Raw genomic sequence first — 20,260 nt, forward strand, 5'->3', positions numbered from 1 at the left:
TTCTCCTCTGTGTAGAAGATCACTTGAGGTTTTCCAAAGTCCTCCAACTTTTGTGTGGCCTTTTGCAACGCAATTTAAAAAAATCTATGATTTATTAAAGGTAACAAGTTGTTAGTTAAAAATGCTGACAAACACGCCAGTTTAGATCTAAATTTGGGTTTAAATCAAGCATTAAGCATTAAGTCCCCCCTAAAAAAAACAAAACCTTGAAAATTTTATTTTCACAGGAACTTGCACAGAAATAATATGTGTGTTGTGTGTGTGTGTATATATATATATATATCTGTTTCCTTAACTTGTCTCTGCTGTGTGCACACGATTAAGAGAAGATGCTTTTCTCTATTTATTTTGGTTTGGCCAAGGATATTCATCATATTTTTTTTTTTTGAGAGAGAGAGTCTCGCTATGTCACCTTTGGTAGAGTGCCATGGTGTTACAGCTCACAGCAACCTCAAACTCTTGGGCTTAAGCAATTCTCTTGCCTCAGCCTCCCTAGTAGCTGGGACCATAGGTGCCCGCCACAACACTGGGCTATATTTTGTTGTTGTTGTTGTCATTGTTGTTTAGCAGGCCTGGTCTGGGCTTGAACCTGCCAGCCTTGCTGCATGTGGCTGGCGCCGTAACCACTGTGCTATGGGCACCAAGCCATATTTAGATTATGAAAGACTTCGTCTTACTCACTTTAAGTAGTGAAAACTGTAGTTCTTAATCTATGAAGAAGAATTCTCTAGGTGAATAAATAATAAAAATACAAAAGATTAGGAAAACATGTAAACTCAAGTTATGAGGTATTTCAAAGATACAATACCAGTAAAAATTCTTTCTTACAATTTGCAACTGCCTGATCTCTTGCTTTAGTTTTTTTTGTCCTTAAATTTGGAGAAACACAGAAAAATTTGAAATAAAAGCCATTTGGGGGACGGGAGGGTTGCAGTGTCAGAAAAGGAAGTAATAAAGCAGTATTTATATGTCTTCATATAAGAACAAATATTTCCTTAAAAAGTTGTTAAAAGTTTTTTAGTGCTATAAACATTCACTTTTATAGGACACATGATTGTCTGTGTGATTTCTGTTTCCAGAGGAAGGTTCTTTTTGTTTGTTTTTAAATACTAGGAACAGATGACTTATTCAAATTCGATTTTCCACACCATATTTAGTTTTACAGATGCTTTTAGTTCTAAAACTGTGGTTTACTGTATTCTGGGGAGAGCATGTATATAAAAAAATCCCAGGAAACCTTTACACCCAACTCAGACACAGTCAATTTTAACACTCCATGGTGACCTCTCAATTCCTGTAGTTTATTGCTTCCATTAACTAGAAAACTCTGAATTCTCTGTATGTAATTTTCAATGGCTAGAGTCTTTTTCTGAATAGCTAAGTTTTAAAAGTTTCTCAAAATTTTCGATCATTTTCTGGGGGTTTAAATGGGCTGTTCTTCTTACATAACAAGACTCAGGAATTCCTAGCAAACAGATTTCATTAGGTATAATGCATATACCACAAACATACAGACCACACACGAATATAACCTCAAACATAGACAGGCATTCACTCAAGGGGTAAACCAGTAATGGGCCAAACATACATACATGTGCAAATGTACAGTTGAAAGCAAATTAATTTAGATCCTAATGCCATTTGGATATTAAAAAGGAGCTGGGAGACAGCTCCTGTGACATTTGGTATGAAAGCCCTAGGTGGCAATTTTCTTGTAGAAATAGCTTCATATCACATCTCTTGAGTTTCGTATGGCACAGCAAAGGACCATGCTGAATATCATGCCAAAGATCTGAAACAGAAGGAACCATTCGTTAGTGACTTTCAAATGTGCCCTGAACTATAAAAAGGTCAGCAATTATTATTATTGGTTATAATTGACATTTTTATATGTTACTTAATGTTGGCTACTGGGTAAAAAGGATTTTCATATTAACTCTACTTGAAATGCATTATTATATTATTATCATTAAAAAATAACAATGCCGGGAGGCACCTGTGGCTCAAAGGAGTAGGGCACTGGCCCCATATACCGGAGGTGGCTGGTTCAAACCCAGCCCTGGCCAAAAACTGCAAAAAAATAAATAAAAAATAACAATGCCGTGCTATAAGAAAAGAGTTCTGTTTCAGAATTACAGAGCAGTTGTTAATAATTCTGAAAGACTGATACCTACTAGTTTTGGAATTTTATTTCAGGTCAATATATTCATTTTGAAAAAGTATTCATAACCGCTTATTTAAATATGCTTGTGGTCTAAATAGTTTTCTACTGTTGGAAAAGCTCTCTGTTTTTACAACAGTGACATGTATTAAAAAGTGGAGCATCACTTCATTCCTGGTCCATTTCCAATTTCGAATAATGCTTAACTCAGTTTACCAAAGTATAACTGAGGTGTTCGAATCATATTACTGATTTCTTCTGCCTCGTGGATAGCTCTCTGAGAAGTCAAATATTGGGGGGAAATCAACATCCACCTGCATGATTTGAATAGAAGAATGCCAAGAGGTCCTTGCTGTCTGCAATCATTTCCCCTACAATTTTGCAGAGCCTGTGAAATCATCTCTGCGGGCACCACATTATAAATTACTGTCAATATTTGTTTAAGAAATTTGGCATCATCACTCTCTGGTTCTCTCCTCAATTCCATCCTAATTCAGACTGTATAAATGCTAAATTCAACCAAATATGAATGATCAGTTGTTTTGAAAGGGGAGGGGGCAGACTTAAGTAAGGGAATAGTCAGGGGAAGGATTTCAAGCTTCTGGCTGATAAGACTCAATGCCAGTATGTGGCAGGGGAGACAGCCAATGAGCATCTCGGTTAACTAATTACACTGTGCAACTCTCACCTTATAAGGAAAAGAATTAAAGAAATGGTGGGGTTGCTGATTCAATATAGCCCACGTGGCACTTCCTCTTTACCACGGTTGTAAGATTGGTGCACCCCCACTCCACCTTTCTGTGCTCAGAAGGAACCCCTGGGAAAGAGATTCCTTCTATCATGCCTGTTACTGACATGAGTCGGGAGAATGCTTCCAGGATGCTCTTTTGCTAAGATTGTAGGATTATCAGGAGGGTCTGTTGGAGACCTCCATAGTGTAGAACATTTTCAAACCTCCTCCCTCAGGATTGTCTTTGGGGGAGTTGCAGAACTGCAACCAGGCTAACCCCAGAGCAGGTGAGGAGGGCCTGAAAGATGTCCCTGGTTGGAGGTCCTCCGCATAGTATTTCCAGCCACTGCCACATGCCTCTGTTTTTTAAATACTGAAAAGCGGGATGTATGTCCTCTGAGAACTGCCAGTTCATTGATTTCCTCATAATTCTCATAGCCCCTGCCTTTAAGCCATGAGTTAATCTAGTACAGGGCTAAAAAGCGAGCTATTTTAGCTTAGTGTCCAAGCTCTAGACAATGAAACTCATCTCTGAACTGGCCTCCCTGACTCCAATCTTGCTTCCCTCCTACTTTCCTTTCCTATCCTTCTTCCCTCCCCTCCCCCCCTTGCCTTCCCTCCCCTCTTTTCTCTTCCTTTTTTTTTTTTTTTTTCCGAGACAGTGTTTCACTATGTCACCCTCGGTACAGTGCCATGGTGTCACAGCTCACAGCAACTTCTTGGGCTTAAGCGATTCTCTTGCCTCAGCCTCTCAAGTAGCTGGGACTATAGGTGCCTGCCACAATGCCTGGCTATATTTTGGTTATAGTTGTCATTGTTGTTTGGCAGGCCCAGGCTGGATTCGAACCCACCAACTCTGGTGTATGTGGCTGGTACCCTGCTGCTGAGCTACAGGCACTGAGCCATCTTTTCCTTTTTTTAAAGGAAGAGTCTCACTTTGTCACCCTCAGTAGAGTACCATGGCATCATAGCTCATAGCAACCTTAAACTCTTGGTCTGAAGCGATCCTTCTGCCTCAGCCTCCTGAGTAGCTGGGAGGGACTATAGGCACCTATCACAAAGTCCAGGTAGTTTTTCTATTTTTAGTAGAGACAGGATCTTGCTCTTGCTCAGACTGGCTCAAACTCCTAAATTCAAGTAATCCACCTGCCTTCACCTCCCAAAGTGCTAGGATTATAGGCGTGAGCCACCATACCTGGCCCTCTCCCTCCAGCTTTTCTTTCCTCCTGCACCACAGGTCCTTCTGACCCTCAGTGGCTCCCTCCATGAAGCCCAGCCTCTCATGAAGACCTCAGTGATGTGGACCCAATGACCTCTCCACTGCTATCTCTTACTACGTCTGCTATCCTCATCTGCTGCTATCTGTTCTTCCTGCACACTCTTCTCTCCCTAGAAGTACCGAGCCGCCAACAGGTGCCTGGATGCACTATGCCTTCTATCTTCTCATTTGTGCTAATTCCCGTTCCTGGATTCTGTGTTTGAGAACACTCAGATTATATAGAGAGCTGGCATTTATTGAGTGCCATAAGCTCCAGACACTTTGTATGTATTAATTTGTAATAATATTTAATATGCAATATACCATTTAATCTTCATAACACTTTTATGAGGTTGGCATATTAAATTTCCCTTTACAGATGAAGAAATGGAGAGATAGAGGAGTGAAGAAAGTTCCTTATAATTGCAGCACTTGTAAGTACTGGAGCCAGGAACTGAATCCAGACTGTGATGCCAGAGCTCACCCTATGGAATCACCATGCTAGGCTGACTCTTCGAATCACAGAGAGTAACCTGACATTATATAATTTTGAATTTGCAACAGTAGAAAGAGCCCTAGAATTGAAAATCACAGGTAGGTTAAGATTGGTGGCCTTAAAATGAAGTTATGACAATGATAAATTCAAGGTTATAATTTGGTAAAGGTTGAAGTTTGTATTATATTTTAGAGGACTAAGTATTGATGTATTTAATTAGCTTTGTTATTAGAAGATACGCTTGACCAAATGTCCTTGTTCTTTATGAGAATTCTCTCTTAAGATTCTGCCACATCATACATAAACAGAAATAGATGCAAAGGTTCAAGGCTTCTTAGGGTACTAAAAATGTAAGTTCTGGAACTTTCTCACCGTGAAACCTGCAATTCCAATACCGACAATTCCAATGAGCTGCAGCTTAACACTGATTATGGTCTCAATTTCATCAATGCAATTCTGTTTTGGGGGAAAAAAGGTCAGGAATAAAAACTGATCGTATGTATGAATCATTACCCTCATCCAACCCTCTGCAGCACTGCAGGTCATCCTGTGAGAGTTAATCAGGTCAGCTTCTACTCATATCTGGACCATTCCTCCTGGATAACATCATCCCGACAATCTTAGCGCAAAGTGTAGTTTACAGCCCTCTCCTTTTGGTGGGATTTTCCTATTTAGGCCAATGATTGCTTCAGGGTCTTGAAATCTGGCTGGAAGAAGCTACTTCTCTGGTATATAAGGCATTTAAAAATTGGGGGTCCATTTTTACTTTCAGCACAAAAAAGTAAACAAACTATGCCAAAAATAATAACCTCTTGTTTTTGTATTGTCATTTACAATTTAAAAGCCTTCCTATGTACTTGATCAAATTTACATGCAAGGTAGTCATTACCTGTCAAGAAACTAAAATTCCTGTACAGTTTCAAATTAAACAAAAGAAAGCCTCCATTAAAGACAGCCACGTCTTGGGAGCTAGAGGACCATTCTCTTCTACGGTGGCTGGACTTGGTGGGTCCCTATCTTTTCATCTGTGCCCACAAAAGACCTGTGCAGGGTGGGTTCAAAGGACTTTTGTGGGTGGGAGAAAAATAGCACAGGGAGTAGACTAGACCACCTGTAATCATTAGTTCCCACAGCTTCAAAATCTATTCAAAATCCTCTTAAGTGGAGGGAGGCTGGCAACCCACTCCAGCGTCCTCAGGCTGCTCAGATCCTGTTCCTTGTCACTAGTCAGCTCTCTCAGATAGTCACATATGCTCTATGGAACCTTCACCACTCTCATCTTTTACTAATATACTTCATTCATTCATTCAACAAACATTTCTTGAGCATCCATCTGGCATTAGTCACTGGCATTAGCCAAGATAATGGGATATAGCTTCTGCTGTCAGGGAGCTCACAGTTTAGAGAAGGACACAGATCCAGAAGAAATAGTACATTCTGGTAAAAGTTTGAAAACCACTGCTCTAGACAGTGGGTCCCTCACTCACTGGCCTCTCCTCTGTGCATGCCTACAGCATGGCACCACATCTATTCCTGTGCTTACGTCTCCTATTAGACTGCAAGTTCCTTGTGAGTAAGGGCTTTCCCTTGTTCATCTGGGGGCCCACCATGCTGAACACAGGTAGGTGGTTGATCACTGCTGAGCTGAACTCACCAGCAGCCCTGGCCCTGGAGCCCTCTCTTTCCTCCTCACTTGGCCTGGCTGCTCCTCCCAGTTTCCTTCTTTGGTAACTCTTCTCCTGCCTACCTTTGAATGTTCCCCAGGGTTCTGCACTCATCCTTCTTTTCTTCCAAAGGGGACAAATTCAAATCTATTGCTTTAAGACTCCCATAAAGTGCTGACATGCAAACCTCTCTCCTGAGCCACAAACCAGATTTTCCAACTGACTACTGGATATTTCCACTTGGAAGTTCCACTGGCTCCTCAAAAATGACCACTAAACTCATTTTTCCCCTTAATCGGCTCCTTCTCCTCCATCCCTTACCTCAGTAAAATGATGCTGTCATCTCTGTAGATGGTAGAGTCAGAAACCCAGCAGTGATTCTTCCCCCTTCTCTCATCTCTAACTGTCCACCAGGCCTGTAGGTTTTACTTTCCAAATGCCCTTCTCGTCTCCATTCCTGCAGCTCGGTCTGGCTTGTACCACCTACCAGCTCTTGGCTGACTAGGAGGACAGCAGCTTTCCCACCCTGGTCTCCTCCAGCATTGCTATTCATCTTCCATCAATCCCCCACACTGTCACTAGAGCAAAATCAGGAAAATGCAAATCCCATCCCAGATGGCTTCCTAGGCTAGCAGCACAGCGGTGAGACTTGATTCCACAAGAGTATCCAAAGCCCTTTAAGAATGGCCTTTCTTCATCTCTCACAGGCTCCCAGGGTTCCCAGCCACCGGCACTTGCTGGAGACAAGGACTTTCTCCCTTCTCCAGGCCTATGCCTGGAATATCCCACTCTTCATTGTTTGCTTACTGAATTCCTATTCATCCTTCAAAATCCACCCTAAGATTACCCCAGGAACGCCTCCTGTGGATTCTGGATCCTCTGTCCCCTGTGAATCTGCTGTGCTCCCTCTAATGTGGCCATGACATTGGTGGCCCCCTGGCGTGTCTCCCAGCCAGATGTGAACATGTTGAGGGCAGCACTGAGTCTGGCTCCCTTTATCCAGTTTGGAGAGATGCAACAGGTGTTCCGTGGGTGATTCACAGCATAAGCTGGAGCTTCAATCTCACCCACCCCTTCCCAACAGAGGGCCAAACAGCATCTGCGTCACTATCTTTCCATCTCTGTTTCTTCTCTCATTCCCACTGGCTGTACTTGTGCTTTCCCCACTAATTTCATGGAAGCTGTGTGACCAAAGTCATCAGTCATCTTCTAAGCATCAAATTCAGTGAATGATTTTCAACCGTCATCACCTGTTCTTTCCCAGCACTTACCGTGTGGGCAGAACACCTGCTCCCTGGGTCTCCTGAACGCCACTGTCTTTGGACCCGTCTGGCCCTCTGACTTTTGTTTCGCAGCCTCTTTCTCGCCTGTCTCCTCCTCAGCCTCTCCTTTAAGAGCAGTGCCGGTACTCCCTGGGCGTTCTCACTCGCTCCTGTGGCTCTGGCTCCTGCCAACATGCTAAGATGCCCTCACCTGTGCCTTCACCGCAGACTACCTACGTCCCACAGGCACGCAGAGTAGAAATGTGACCAAAATGCAAGTTGTCATCCGCCTCCTCCTCTTTTCTCTGTTCCATCTCTCATGGTAAGTGGAGCCTCTACCCCTCAGTCACTCCAGCAGGATCTGGAATCCTTCGCCTCCTTCCTTTCACTCACCACTTCCACCCAGTAAGTTGCCTGTTCGGTTTTACCTCCCGAACCTCTCCTGAATCTGTTGCTTCCTCTCTGTGCCTACTGTTTGTGAGCTGCTGTGGCCACTCCCTTCACACCCAGCAGCCCGAGAATTCCTCCTTCAATGCAAAACCAATGATGTCCATTGTCCACTGACAGGATGGCTTCCTCCAGCCTCTAGGAGTGAAATCACGCCTTTGCCTGCCTCCCCCACCTGGTGCTCACTGGTCCCTCTGGGCTCCTTGATCTCCCTGGGGCTTCACACCACCTCTCGCCTCTGTTCCTGCAGGTTTCTGAGCCTGGGATGACCTTCCTTTGTCAAACTCAGCTCCAGGATCCCCTCCTCTGTGATGCTTTCCTAACTCTGCCATGTTTCCAGGGCTCTGTGTACAGACTTCCCACACAACACAGTTGCCCATGGTTGCTCTCCAAGGCCACTGAGGAAGAAGCTATGTCTTTTTCATTTTAAAGTTCCTAGAAATAGGCCTTGTGCTTGACACATAGCACTTAATAGTGAGACATTTATCAGCGCTGTGACTCCCAGCACTTCTCAGCAGTGTGGGGCAACCTTCTAGGGCACGCATCCCTGGCCCTGCTGAGCCTCATTAATACCACAAGCACAGAGCATTAGGGAGGTCAGTGTACATCGCCCCTGGGTACCAAGGGACTGAGACTAAGTCCTGCTCCTACCTATTTACACAGAATAAAGCCAGGCCTCCCAGACCCCTCAGAGGTGGGACCTGATCTTCCTATCTGCACCCCAAAGGTAACAACCACCTCCCTCTACGGGTAGGGCAGGAACGTTGGCAGAAGCTCACCTTGTGTCCTAGAAGCTCCTTTGGGCACGTGGGTTGGACGTGTTCTGAGCTTTCTTTTCCACAGCACTGAAACTAGATAGTCAGAAAAGAGACTTTAGGACATGGGAGGGAGCAGCACCAGCTGCAAGTCTTGGCATCCTGCCGAGGACTGGGTTGCCCAGGCCGCGGAGCAGCTCTGAGGCCCAGTCTCTACAACCCTGTTATTCCTGGAGTGAGAATGAAGAATCCCTTGATCATGCTGGCAAAATAAGAAAATGACCTCTCTATGCTGATGAGTTTTATGAGGGGAAGTGACTCAAGGCAACCCAAGAAAGGCAAGAAGCTGTTTGACAGTGTCTGTGCAAATTGCTGCTGTTTAGACAGGAGTTGGGGCTTCTGGATTTCTCCTGTCAGCCTGGGAGTCATTTAACCTGCTGTGGAACTGAAGTTTTATGAGCTTTAGGGAGGGCTCATTAGCTAGAGATGGTCTGGGAAGGAGAGGAGAAGTGGCTGAAAGATCAGGCATGAAGACTGGCCAGCAAACAGGTGTCCTGCCTTAGCACTGGCCCTTTAAGACAAAGGCACCTGTGTGTTATTTGATGTCCTTGGGGTGGCTAAGGCCAAACCGTACAAACAGTGGCTACTTCCTAAGATAGCCTTGTCACAGACAAGAACTAGGTACCTAAAAACAGCCTGGGAGTTCATAGACACTTCTTCCAGATCACAGTGTTTAAAGATCAGAATGACTCTGGCCCACCCATCTCTTCCATAAGTCTTTCTTGGTTAACAGTATGTAGCTCTGAGCATGTGACTGACAGCACAGTGCCACAGAATGTTCCAGAAGGGAATGTAGCTATCTCCTGTGACTTTCATTTTACAAATGGGGGAGCTAAGGAAGGTCAGGTACCCTTTGCTCAAGTTCACACAGCTGTTAAGTGGTGGAGCTGCAGCTAGAAATGAGCTTTTCTGACTTAAAGGTCACACTTGTTTCTGTTGTGTCACAACGCTACCCTTTAGGAGAGCCTGATACTTATTTAGGTTGCTTTCCCGTGTTCATGTCTCACTCTTTTGTGTGTTTTGGGAACATATCTTGACTTCTTCCTGTGAACTCTGTGTGGCAGGCCTCTTTCTCTTCTAGGGTTCTCTACATAATGAAATTATGGCTGTCTAAGGGCTAAAATAGGACCCCACTGCTTGGCTTTACTGCATTTAAAATTTTTAATCCAGGTGATTAGAGAGCATCTGGTTCACACATAATCTTCAGAAGATGATTTCAATAAAGGGGTAAAGTTACGCACCGTTGAGTGGAAGGTAATGAGAGTCCCATTTCCCTTCCCCTTGTCTTTCAGGTAATCATTGTAAGCTTCTTCGTACATGGTCTGAACATGCCGGATAGCCTGAAACAATGCCAGGAAAATTGAGGGGACAATGAGCAGGAAGTTTCAAACATTCTCCTTTCAGCAAGGAAAATCCCCTATTCCATACCCTTCAAAAATACTGCCTTTCCATTAGGTTAGCTGTATTTTAAGCTAATTCTACATATATGGAATGGATTATAGATTCCAGAGTTCCTAAGATGCTTTTGAGGGTGGAAAGAACCAAGAAGAGTCTTCATGGACTAGAAATATCTCTTAAGAGTGGAGGTTCCCAAACCTGACTGGGCTGCAGCAGCACAGGATCCCAGGTTCCTGGGCTCTACTCAAGTGACTCTGATGTACAGCCAGGGCTAGGACCTCTGCAATCTTGGTACCCCACGGGTTGAAAGGACTCCGTTCTTTTAATGACATGGTTTAAAAGGTATTAATCACCAAGGAGAACTTTCTACACTCAAACATAATGTGCACAGAAAGCTTAGAGAATGCTTTTTGTAGTATAAAGTCATGTGATCCCCAAATCCATAGAAATCTCAGAAGATCCTAAGATACGATTCTATTTCTATATGTGGCTGAATAGAAACTAACCCATAGACATGCCAGCTAATTTTTAAAAATTCCAAAGGGGATATTTACTTATTCTACCTATTTACCCTTTTTTTAGTCTAACATAACTCCATAGACACAGTCTTTATGGTGCATTAACCTGAACATAGTAAAGGTTCCATTCCTTCTTCTTTTCAACCCCGTTCCTCTCCATCCCACAGTGGGTTTGTTTTATACTCCCTAAGAAAACCACTTCCTCTGTGGGTTCTCCTGATAACCTCCCCAGGACACCTGGAGTTGGGCAACAAATCTAAAGCAGCATCACAGCCGGTCAGGCTTCTCTCACTCTTTGAGGGTGAAATGGCCTTTGTCTGGGCCAAGCTTTAAGGACAAATGACAGTTTGATGAGGGATGAGAATGTATCATTTCCCCCAGCCTTCTTTCTCAAATCTGTACTCTAGCTCCTACTCCGTTGTAAACTGAGGATAATCTTAACTATTTTTTTTGTAAACCATAGACCACCTTATAAATCTCCTGAAAGCTGTAAGCCGTGTGCCCGTATGAGCATGCACACTCACATACATGTATGCTCAGTTCTGTGCACGTGTAGGTTAAAAACATTCTGCTTCAACTATAATATTGGGGGCTATTTGGTTTCTTAGTCACCTTGTGGGTACTGATATTCTCATCTTTTGCCACAAAGAGAACACTTTTAACCATCATAAAAAACCATTGTAAGTGATTTTTACTTACTACACCCTTGCCTATAAAAGCAAATACTCCAGTGGTTACTTCAGCAGCAAATATCACCAGTAGGCAGGTGAAAAACTGTAAAGAAAAGAAAATACTAATTTCATTAATTTAATACCTTTTCAATTTATTTAGCCTCTTTGATTCTAGTTTCATTGGGAAAACATTAGGCAAGATTATTAGTTTGAACTGATCCAGCAGAAAGCATTTGGCCCCTAGTTTCCTTTATGTAATGGCTGTGTCACTTTCATGGAGGTTCATTCATTCATTCAGCAATTGTTTATTGAGCATCCATCCTGCCCCAGTATTGTCTTTGGTGCTGGGTATACTATGGTGAACAAGATCAGATCCCCATATCTGGGTTATCATGGACCTTATTTGGATAGAGGAAGATATGATAAATAAGTAAAGGAGTAAAAACATGAAAAGACACTTTCACACAGTGATATAGAAGTTCTAACACCTAGAATGCTGTCTGGCACCCACGTGCTCAACAAATTCTTGATGAGACCAGGCACAGTGGCTCATGCCTGTAATGAGCAGAGCAGCCCCGCTTGCCGCTAGCTGAGTCTAGCCTGTGAGCAGGTGACTCTGCCCACAAACCACTCTCAGAGGAGCCCCAGGAAGCCGCTTGAATGCCAGCCAGGCTCAGGGGTTCCCCACAGAGGCAAAGCACCAGCCTGACCCCACCCCCCTGCCCTGGTTTCCAGGTGACTAGAAACCCAAACAAGAAAACCTTCATGATCAGAAAGGGCCTATAAAGATATCAGTCTCAGTACTTTGGGAAGCTGAGGTTGGAGGATTGCTTGGGGTCAGGAATTTAGGACCAAGCTTGGCAACATAGTGAGACCTGCCTCTACAAAAATAAAAGAAGTCAGCCAGGCCTGGTGATGTATGCCTGTCATCCCAGCTACTTAGAAGGCTGAGATGGGAGGATCTTTCGAGCCCGAGAGTTCGAGGTTGCAGTGATCTGTGGTAATGCCACTATACTTTAGCCTGGGCAGTAGAGTCAGACACTGTCTCTAAAACAAAGAAAGAAACAAACAAACAAAAACAACCAAAACCCAAACAAGAAAACCTTCATGATCAGAAAGGGCCTATAAAGATATCAGGTAAGATCAGGAGACAGAGAGTCACTGACTGGGCCTGGACTTGGGGAAGGGTGTCACGCGAGACTTCGTGGTCTAGAAAGGCTTCTCCAAGGAGAGGGGAGTGCCAGAGGCCGTGTCATTCTGGGTGGATTTCTGTTGGACTCTTTTGGGTTTGCTCTGATCAAACTAAGTTTAGTGACAAGACAGAGATGCTCGGCACCAGGGGAAAGAAGGAGAGAATGGCAGGCTAAAGAACCAGTCGGAAATTTCACACAGCAAGAGATCAGAAGCAGTAACCCGAGATAAAACATCCAAAGATTATAATGAGTCATGAGATATGAGAGACTGCCTAATAAAACTGCCGTTTCTGACTCCCCGAGAAGGAATGTGCGCACTTTCCCTCCTCCCTCTGCTTCCTTTGCCTGGTTTCTCCCAGGCTATGTTGGTGTAGTATGTGTAACAGTTAATTGAAATTATTATTATTTTCTAAACAGAGGTTGCTTATTGAAATAAGACAGAGAGGGATATTTGGTTAAGTTATTTATCTCAAGCAGAAATGCTTTGATTATAGATAATAGCATTTCCCTGGCTATAGGAATATTTTAGCTGCTTCACCCATGCAAATAATAAAAATACTATTTTTTTTTTTTTTTTGCTGTTTTTGGCCAGGGCTGGGTTTGAACCCACCACCTCCAGCATATGGGGCCAGTGCCCTACTCCTTTGAGCCATAGGCACCGCCCTAAAAATACTATTTTTAAAAAAAATAATAATAATCACTCCTTACAATTACTAAGCACTTTTCCTTTCAAAACATCTTTACACCTCATTTTATTTCACACTTTTCATATGAAGCAGGAACAGAGATAATATGGAAGATAAGGAGAAAGCAAGATTCAGGGAGTGTATGCCAAGGTCTTCAAGAGTCCAGGGAGGAGCTGGGGCTGGGCTGGGGCTGGCTGTCCCAACTGTCTTCAGACCAGCTCCCACCCCCGTGTACCCTATGCCCCACTTACTGATCCCAGCACGCACTGCGACTCCCGCATGGCTCCACAGCATCCGAAGAACCCCACGGCCATCATCAGGGCCCCGGCTCCAACCAGAACATAGAGCCCTGCGGGGAGAAGTAAGAGGTGACCACTGAGTACCCACTGAGAAAAGAGCCTGGCGCTCAGTGCCCAGCGGGGCCTCCTCTACTGCCCAGCGGGCTGAAGAGTTCGGCCCTGCAGAACACTTTGCTGGTGCCGTGAGTAGGTGCTACAACTACCTCCAGGTTTTAAGGGTCTGGACCCCCAAACGTTAAGAGTCTTGCTCAAGACCATGGAGCTGCTGTTTGGCAGAGCTGGGACAAAAATACTCAGCTCACAGGGTTCCATCCTGCCTCAAGCTTTTCTTATTTCCTTTTCTGATCCTGAGATAAGTCAGAACACAACACAAAACACTGCACTTGACTTACACTGAGTAAAGCTCACAGCCTCTGGGTCATGTTTTGCATTTCACTGGTATGAGTCACCTGGAAAGCAGAGGGTGGGAGGCTGGTGCCCTGCCTCTGTGGGGAACCCCTGAGCCTGGCTGGCATTCAGGCGCTTCCTGGGGCTCCTCTGAGTGTGGTTTGTGGGCAGAGTCACCTGCTCACAGGCTAGACTCAGCTGGCGGCAAGTGGGGTGAGTCCCCAGGGTCGCTTTCAGGACCGGCCAGGCCCTGCTGCTCCCGCTCCTGAGCCAGGGGTCTATGTCCTGCCATCCAGGTCTGCACTTCCTCCCAGTCCCCTTTCTCTAAGAATAAGTTCACGGGGGAATGGATGTAGTAATGAGAGAAATGACACTATATTAAAAATAATAGTATTGTTAGCCCCACTGTCTAAATATCTTAATGTTTTTAGAAATGGCTTTCTCCGTGTTTCAATGTCTTCAAAGCTCTTTCATTTCCATCATCTCATCAGCTCCTCAAAAACAAGCCGGCTAGGTGTTTAGGTGAGGCGACTGTGACTCTGCTTTACACACGGGGGAGAAGCGAGAAGGCTGCAGCGGGACCTCGGCCTGGAACCCTGCCCCCCGCCCCGCCCTCCTCTCCACCATCCCCTGGAAACCCGCGGAGGGCAGGGGCAGCAGCCACCCCGCATTCAGTCCCCTCCCGGAATGTCTCCCGGAGCCACCTTCCTGCCCCCTGCCACCATTGCTGCAGAGCAGCTGCTGCATAATACAGTGTGCAGATTCTACAGAGCCGCAGGCTGGGGCGCCCTCCCCAGACGCTCGTCCACCGCGCACTCCCGCCACCTGGCCTTCGCGCGCTGACCAGGCCCGGCGCTCTCCCGCGCTGAGCCTTGGCAGGGTCTCGCGTTTGTCTCTCTCAGTAGAGTTCAAGTCTGCAAACAGACCTGTCTGGAATACGCCCATCACAAGGCAGAGTTCCTGATCAGTGTTTAAGCGAGTGGATGAGGAGAGTAAATCAAATCGGTCTGGACTGTCACTGCCCGTCTGTGCCTAGAGAGGATGGGTATGTGCGGGGAGGGGGGACACGTCTCAGCAAACGCCCCCGAAGCCTCCACGGGGTGGACTCTCCCGGGTCAAGCAGATGCAGATGGCTGCTTCACTCTGAGAGTGGAGTACAGGAAAATGGGCGCTCCTGAGGGGGCCAGGGCTCAGCGGGATAGCAGGGGCGTGGACGGAGCTGCTCCTGCGGCCAACAGCCTGCTCCGTCCCCCAGACAGCCGTCCTTGCCTTCGGAAATAATGAGCTTTCCAAGAAAATTCACCTGCTTGAACGCTGGCCCATTCTCAGACTATCACGGTAAATACGACCTGAAACTGTCCTCCGTGGGCCCCTGAGCCTCTTCGCCAAGCACGTTCGGTACATGTGGGGCTCAGGACTCAGCTCCACTCCGCACGGGCCCTGGCAGTGGGGACCGAAGGGACAATCAGAGGAAATTCCACTGAGTGGCACAATTTCTTGGGCCTGCTGAATCCAGTCCCCACGTCTGGTCAGCGTGCTCTGCACACCACTTGTGGCTTCCAAGGGTACCTTACCCTTTTGTCGTCTGCCCCTCAAAAACAGCAGTGAGCAAATACGTTAGTTTACGGCCACATTTTAATTCCATGATGGTTTCTGTGGAGCCCGCATCTTCCCCCAGAAGCATGTGTGACAAGGGTCTGACCTATTTCCAAAATCCCTCATGCTTTCCGTGTCCTATTTCCCTTGATTTGAAAAAGAGAAAAACTTTGAAACTACATTTTTGTCATTAATAGCTGGGCTTTGGGATGCCAGTGATCTCTCGTGACAAGCCACCCACAGAAGCTTTCCCTGGGACACCATTTTTTCTTAGTTTAAAATTATTGTAAATTATTTTTATATTTGTACCTTTTATAGATATATAATACTTGTACATATTTTGGGGGTACATGTGATATTTTGATACATGTATATAATGTGTAATGATCAAATCAGGATAACTGGGATATTAATAAACACCTCAACCATTGTTCTTCCCCTCTGCTCCCCTCTCTTCTCTTTCCTTCCTCTCCCTTCCCCTCTTCTCCCTGCCATTCTCTTTCCCTGCCCTCTCCTTCCCTTTTGGCCCCTCCCCTTCCCTCCTCTCCCTCTTTCCTTCCCCTTCCCCTCCTCTCCTCTCCTTTCAGGACAGGGTACTGCTGGAGTGCAGGGGCGTGATGTATAGCTCACTACAGCCTCTTGGGCTCATGCAATTCTCCTGCCTCAGCCTTTCTAGCAGCAGGGACTACAGTTACCTGTCACCACACTTGGTCAAGTAAAAAAAATGTTTTTCTTGCTATGTTGCCTGGTCTTGAATTCCTGGCCTCAAGTGATGCTCCCATTGTGGCCTCCCAAAGCACTGGGGTTATAGGCTGGAGCCACTACTCCCAGCCCATTTATCTTTTGTGTTAAGAACATTATAATCATTCTTTTCTAGCTATTTTGAAATATGTAATAAATTATTAACTATGATTTCCCTACTGTACTATTGAATACTAGAACTTACTCCTTTTATCTAACTGTGTTTTGTACCTGTTAACTGCCTCTCTTCGTCCCACACTCCCCTTTACCTCCCAGACTCTGGTAACCACCATTCTCCTCTCTACTCACATGAGATCAATTTTTTAGCTCTCACATAAGAGTGAGACCATGATATATTTGTCTTTTTGTGCCTGGTTCATTCCACTTAACAGGATTACCGCCAGTTCCATTCTTTTGGGGCAAATAATCGGATTTCATTCTTTATTACCGATGAAGATATTCCACTGCACGTATGTATCACATTTTCTTTATCCATTCACCTATTGATGGATACTTAAGTTGATTCCACATTGTGGCTATCGTGAATAGGGCTGTGATGAACATGGGAGTGCAGATATCTTTCCAATATGCTGAATTCCCTTCCTTTGGATATATACCCAGCGGTGGGACTGCTGGGTCACATAGTAGTTCTGTTTCCAATGGCTGTACATTCCACCAACAGTGTATGAGCATTCCCCTTGCTCCATATCCTCACTAGCATTTTATTTATTTTGTTTTATGAGACAGAGTCTTACTCTGTTGCCCTGGTACGGTGTCATGGCATCACAGCTCACAGCAACCTCAAACTCTCGGGCTTAAGTGATCTCCTGCCTCAGCCTCCCAGCAGCTGGGACTACAGGCATGTGCTACAATGTCCAGCTAGTTTTTCTACTTTTAGTAGAGACCAGCCTGTCCATGGATCAGGCTGGTCTCAAACTCCTGATATCAAGCAATCCACCTGCCTCGGCCTCCCAAAGTGCTGAGATTACAGGCGTGAGCCACTGCACCCGGCCAGCATCAGTTATTTATTATCTTTTTGATAATAGGACATTAATTCTGAGATCTGGGGCACTTTCTTCCCAGACAATCCTATCACTTCTCTTTCTCAGGTTTCAGATACATCTTTTTAAGCCCAGCAGCAGGGAAATGAGAAAGGGCCTCCTGAAAGCCTACCAGCATAAATTTATTTGAAAATGGCTCCTCCTTTTTGGGGACTGGATGTGGTCATCAATTTCAATGGTTTTTTGGCAGCAGATAATTTTTACATAACTATTTAGCAGCTAAAATTTGTTTATGCCTCTGCATAAAAACTCTCTCCCTTCCAGTTTTCCCTGAATGCACATAATTATGTAAATATCTAGAATATTGGGTGGGACTGAGTGCTTCGAAAGGGGAAGGACTTGAGTTCTTTCTGAACAACAGCAGCAGCAGAAGCAGCAGCAGCTATCAATCACTGAGCACCACTCTAACTGTGAACCGTGTCTCAGGGAGTCCTCCACCACCACTTCTTGGCAGGGTCAGCCTGCTCTGGGTGGCCTCTGTGCTTAATGGACATCATCTCAAGACCCTGCAGGCTGAGAAGTCTCAGTGCTACACACAAGTCCCTCATTTTGACTGAACGGCATCTAAACCCCCTCTATACCTTTTCTTTCCACATTCTCTCAGGTAATCGTGCCCCTCAGCGGAGGCCCCTGCCTCGGCATGTCCTCATTTCCCACAGGTTAAGTATTTCTTCTCCAAAATGCTTGGGACTACAAGCGTGTTCAATTTCAGATGCTTTTGGATTTTGGAATATTTGCATTGTACCAGCTAAGTATTCCTAATCTGAAAACCCCAAATCCAGAATTCTCCAACAAGCATTTCTTTTTTTTTGAGACAGAGCCTCAAGCTGTTGCCCTGGGTAGAGTGCTGTGGCATCACAGCTCACAGCAACCTCCAACTCCTGGGCTCAAGTGAGTCTCTTGCCTCCACCTCCCAAGTAGCTGGGACTACAGGTTCCTGCCATAATGCCCAGCTATTTTTTGGTTGCAGCTTTCATTGTTGTTTGGCAGGCTTGGGCTGGATTTGAACCCGCCGGCTCAGGTGTATATGGCTGGTGCCTCAGCTGCTTGAGCCACAGGTGCTGAGCCTCCAACAAGCATTTCTTTTGAATGTTATGTCAGCATTCAAAAAGTTTCAGATTTGGGGTAATTTTGAATTTCCCAATTAGGAATGCTACACCCAATATTTATTGAGGGCTCAATATGCCGCTGGTATAGCATTTAGGTATGTTCATATTTCAAAGCTGAGGCATTTGAAATTAAGTGCTTTACCTAAGATTACGTGAGCTGGAGAGGGACAAAATTGTAATTGAACTAAGGGGGTTTAATTCAAAGTGTACACCCTTTGCTCCCAGCTACGCTTTAAGTAGGAACTCAGAACACTGGTTCTCTCAGCTAGAAACTGGTTGATTTGTGATTTATAAATGGCTGGAGGGTTCTCCCTCTTGCTTGAGGAAAGTGCTCGGGGAATCTGGAATTGACGATTCCTGGGTTCTCCCCTGAAAGGGCAGGGCTGGGAGCCAGAAATCCAAGCCTGCCAGCCACGGCTTTAGGTCAGCTTTGTTATCCACAGTATGGAAATGATTATCTCCTCCAACTCCTGGTGACAAGGCTTTGGAGAAACTGTCAGGACAGTGTAAGCTCTAGTACCTCGCTGTTACTCAGCTACTGAGACTGTCTGGTACAACCGAGAACCAAGCAGTCAAAACTATTGCCAGAGTGGGTCAGAGTTCTCTAAAAGGCAAGCTAGCCCCTGAATGTTCAGACTGGAAGGCTTTCCTTACACACAACATCCAGCCACGGTCAAAACCAGGCTCAGAGACTGAATTTGACAGGGAGAAATAGCTGCAGTCAGGCTGCCATCCCGGAGACCCAAGTGACTCCTGTGTGTGGCAGCCCCTTCACGGAAAGAACCTGCACACAGATGTGACTTCATGCGGCACCTCTGGCTCAGCCTCTCCAGCTCCCCAAGGGCTGAGATCACTCCCCAGCTGCACGCCGATAAAGAGATCCTTGGAGTATCTGCCTGCTCAAGAGGCAGGCCGGAGAGAGAGGGTGGCAGGAAGTCAGATGGGCAGGGCGGGAATTTGGAAGATGCAGGAGCTTCTCCCAAGAGTGCCCTGAGAGAGATGAGAGGCCAGGAAACCGCGAGCAACCCCAGCCCTCCTGCTGCCAGCTCCAGTCCTGCCAGGTTCTCCCTTCTCCACCTTAGCAACCAGTACACACAGAGACCCTGGATGGGCCTACAGGCCTCCTCGACCCCAGAGGTCCTTGAGAAGAATCGGCAGGTGACAGTCTGATGACCATCCCTCCCTGTCCTCATTCCCCACTGCTGAGTCCTCCTGCCTTGTCCTAGGATCTACCATTGCCTGGTTGAGAAATCAAGCCTGCTCTTTATCACAGGAGGGGCAGGTCTCTCCATCACCAAGGAGACAGAATGAAGGATGCCAGAGAAGAAAGCATCCTACTAAATATGGGAGAATTTCTCTTACAAAGTACGGCGATCGTCTACCCAGAAGTAGGGAGATACACAACAAGTCTTCCTGGGGTGCCTTTCAGAAAGAAGAGTCTCAGCTGGGAGGTGTTATTGCTTTAAGCACTACGTAAGGCCAGATGCGGTGGCCTATAATCCTAGCATTGGTTAAATACCAACATGCAGGCGAGAACTCACTTTCATCTGTGGGAGTCTGTCCAATTTTTTTGACTTAATAAATCATGACAAACATTTTCTGACCTGTAAAATTGCTAGCAGCACTTTGTTTCTGGAGCAACACAGAGAGCAACCCCACTGCCCCCTCTCTGGCTGCGTAGGAAGTGCCCTGCTCACTCCTGGAACTCATGTATCCACCTGACAACCGTGGGTTATGACTTGTAGGCTCAACTCTATCACTGCTGTGT

General features: G+C 45.6%; 1 protein-coding gene across 1 annotated transcript in view; it reads right to left on the reverse strand.

Moving 5' to 3' along the window:
• Positions 1-847: 847 nt before the first annotated feature.
• TSPAN2 (tetraspanin 2) overlaps positions 848-20,260 on the reverse strand; it is a 38,957-nt gene continuing 19,544 nt past the window's right edge. The window contains exons 3-8 of the mRNA XM_053592562.1: positions 13,551-13,648; positions 11,449-11,523; positions 10,075-10,173; positions 8,798-8,869; positions 5,018-5,101; positions 848-1,792 (exon numbers count right to left, since the gene is read on the reverse strand). Coding sequence (XP_053448537.1) covers positions 1,727-1,792; positions 5,018-5,101; positions 8,798-8,869; positions 10,075-10,173; positions 11,449-11,523; positions 13,551-13,648 — 494 coding nt within the window. The 3' untranslated portion in view covers positions 848-1,726. The remainder of the gene's footprint in view (positions 1,793-5,017; positions 5,102-8,797; positions 8,870-10,074; positions 10,174-11,448; positions 11,524-13,550; positions 13,649-20,260) is intronic.

Source organism: Nycticebus coucang, chromosome 5 (genome assembly GCF_027406575.1).
Source record: "Nycticebus coucang isolate mNycCou1 chromosome 5, mNycCou1.pri, whole genome shotgun sequence".
Lineage (NCBI taxonomy): Eukaryota > Metazoa > Chordata > Mammalia > Primates > Lorisidae > Nycticebus > Nycticebus coucang.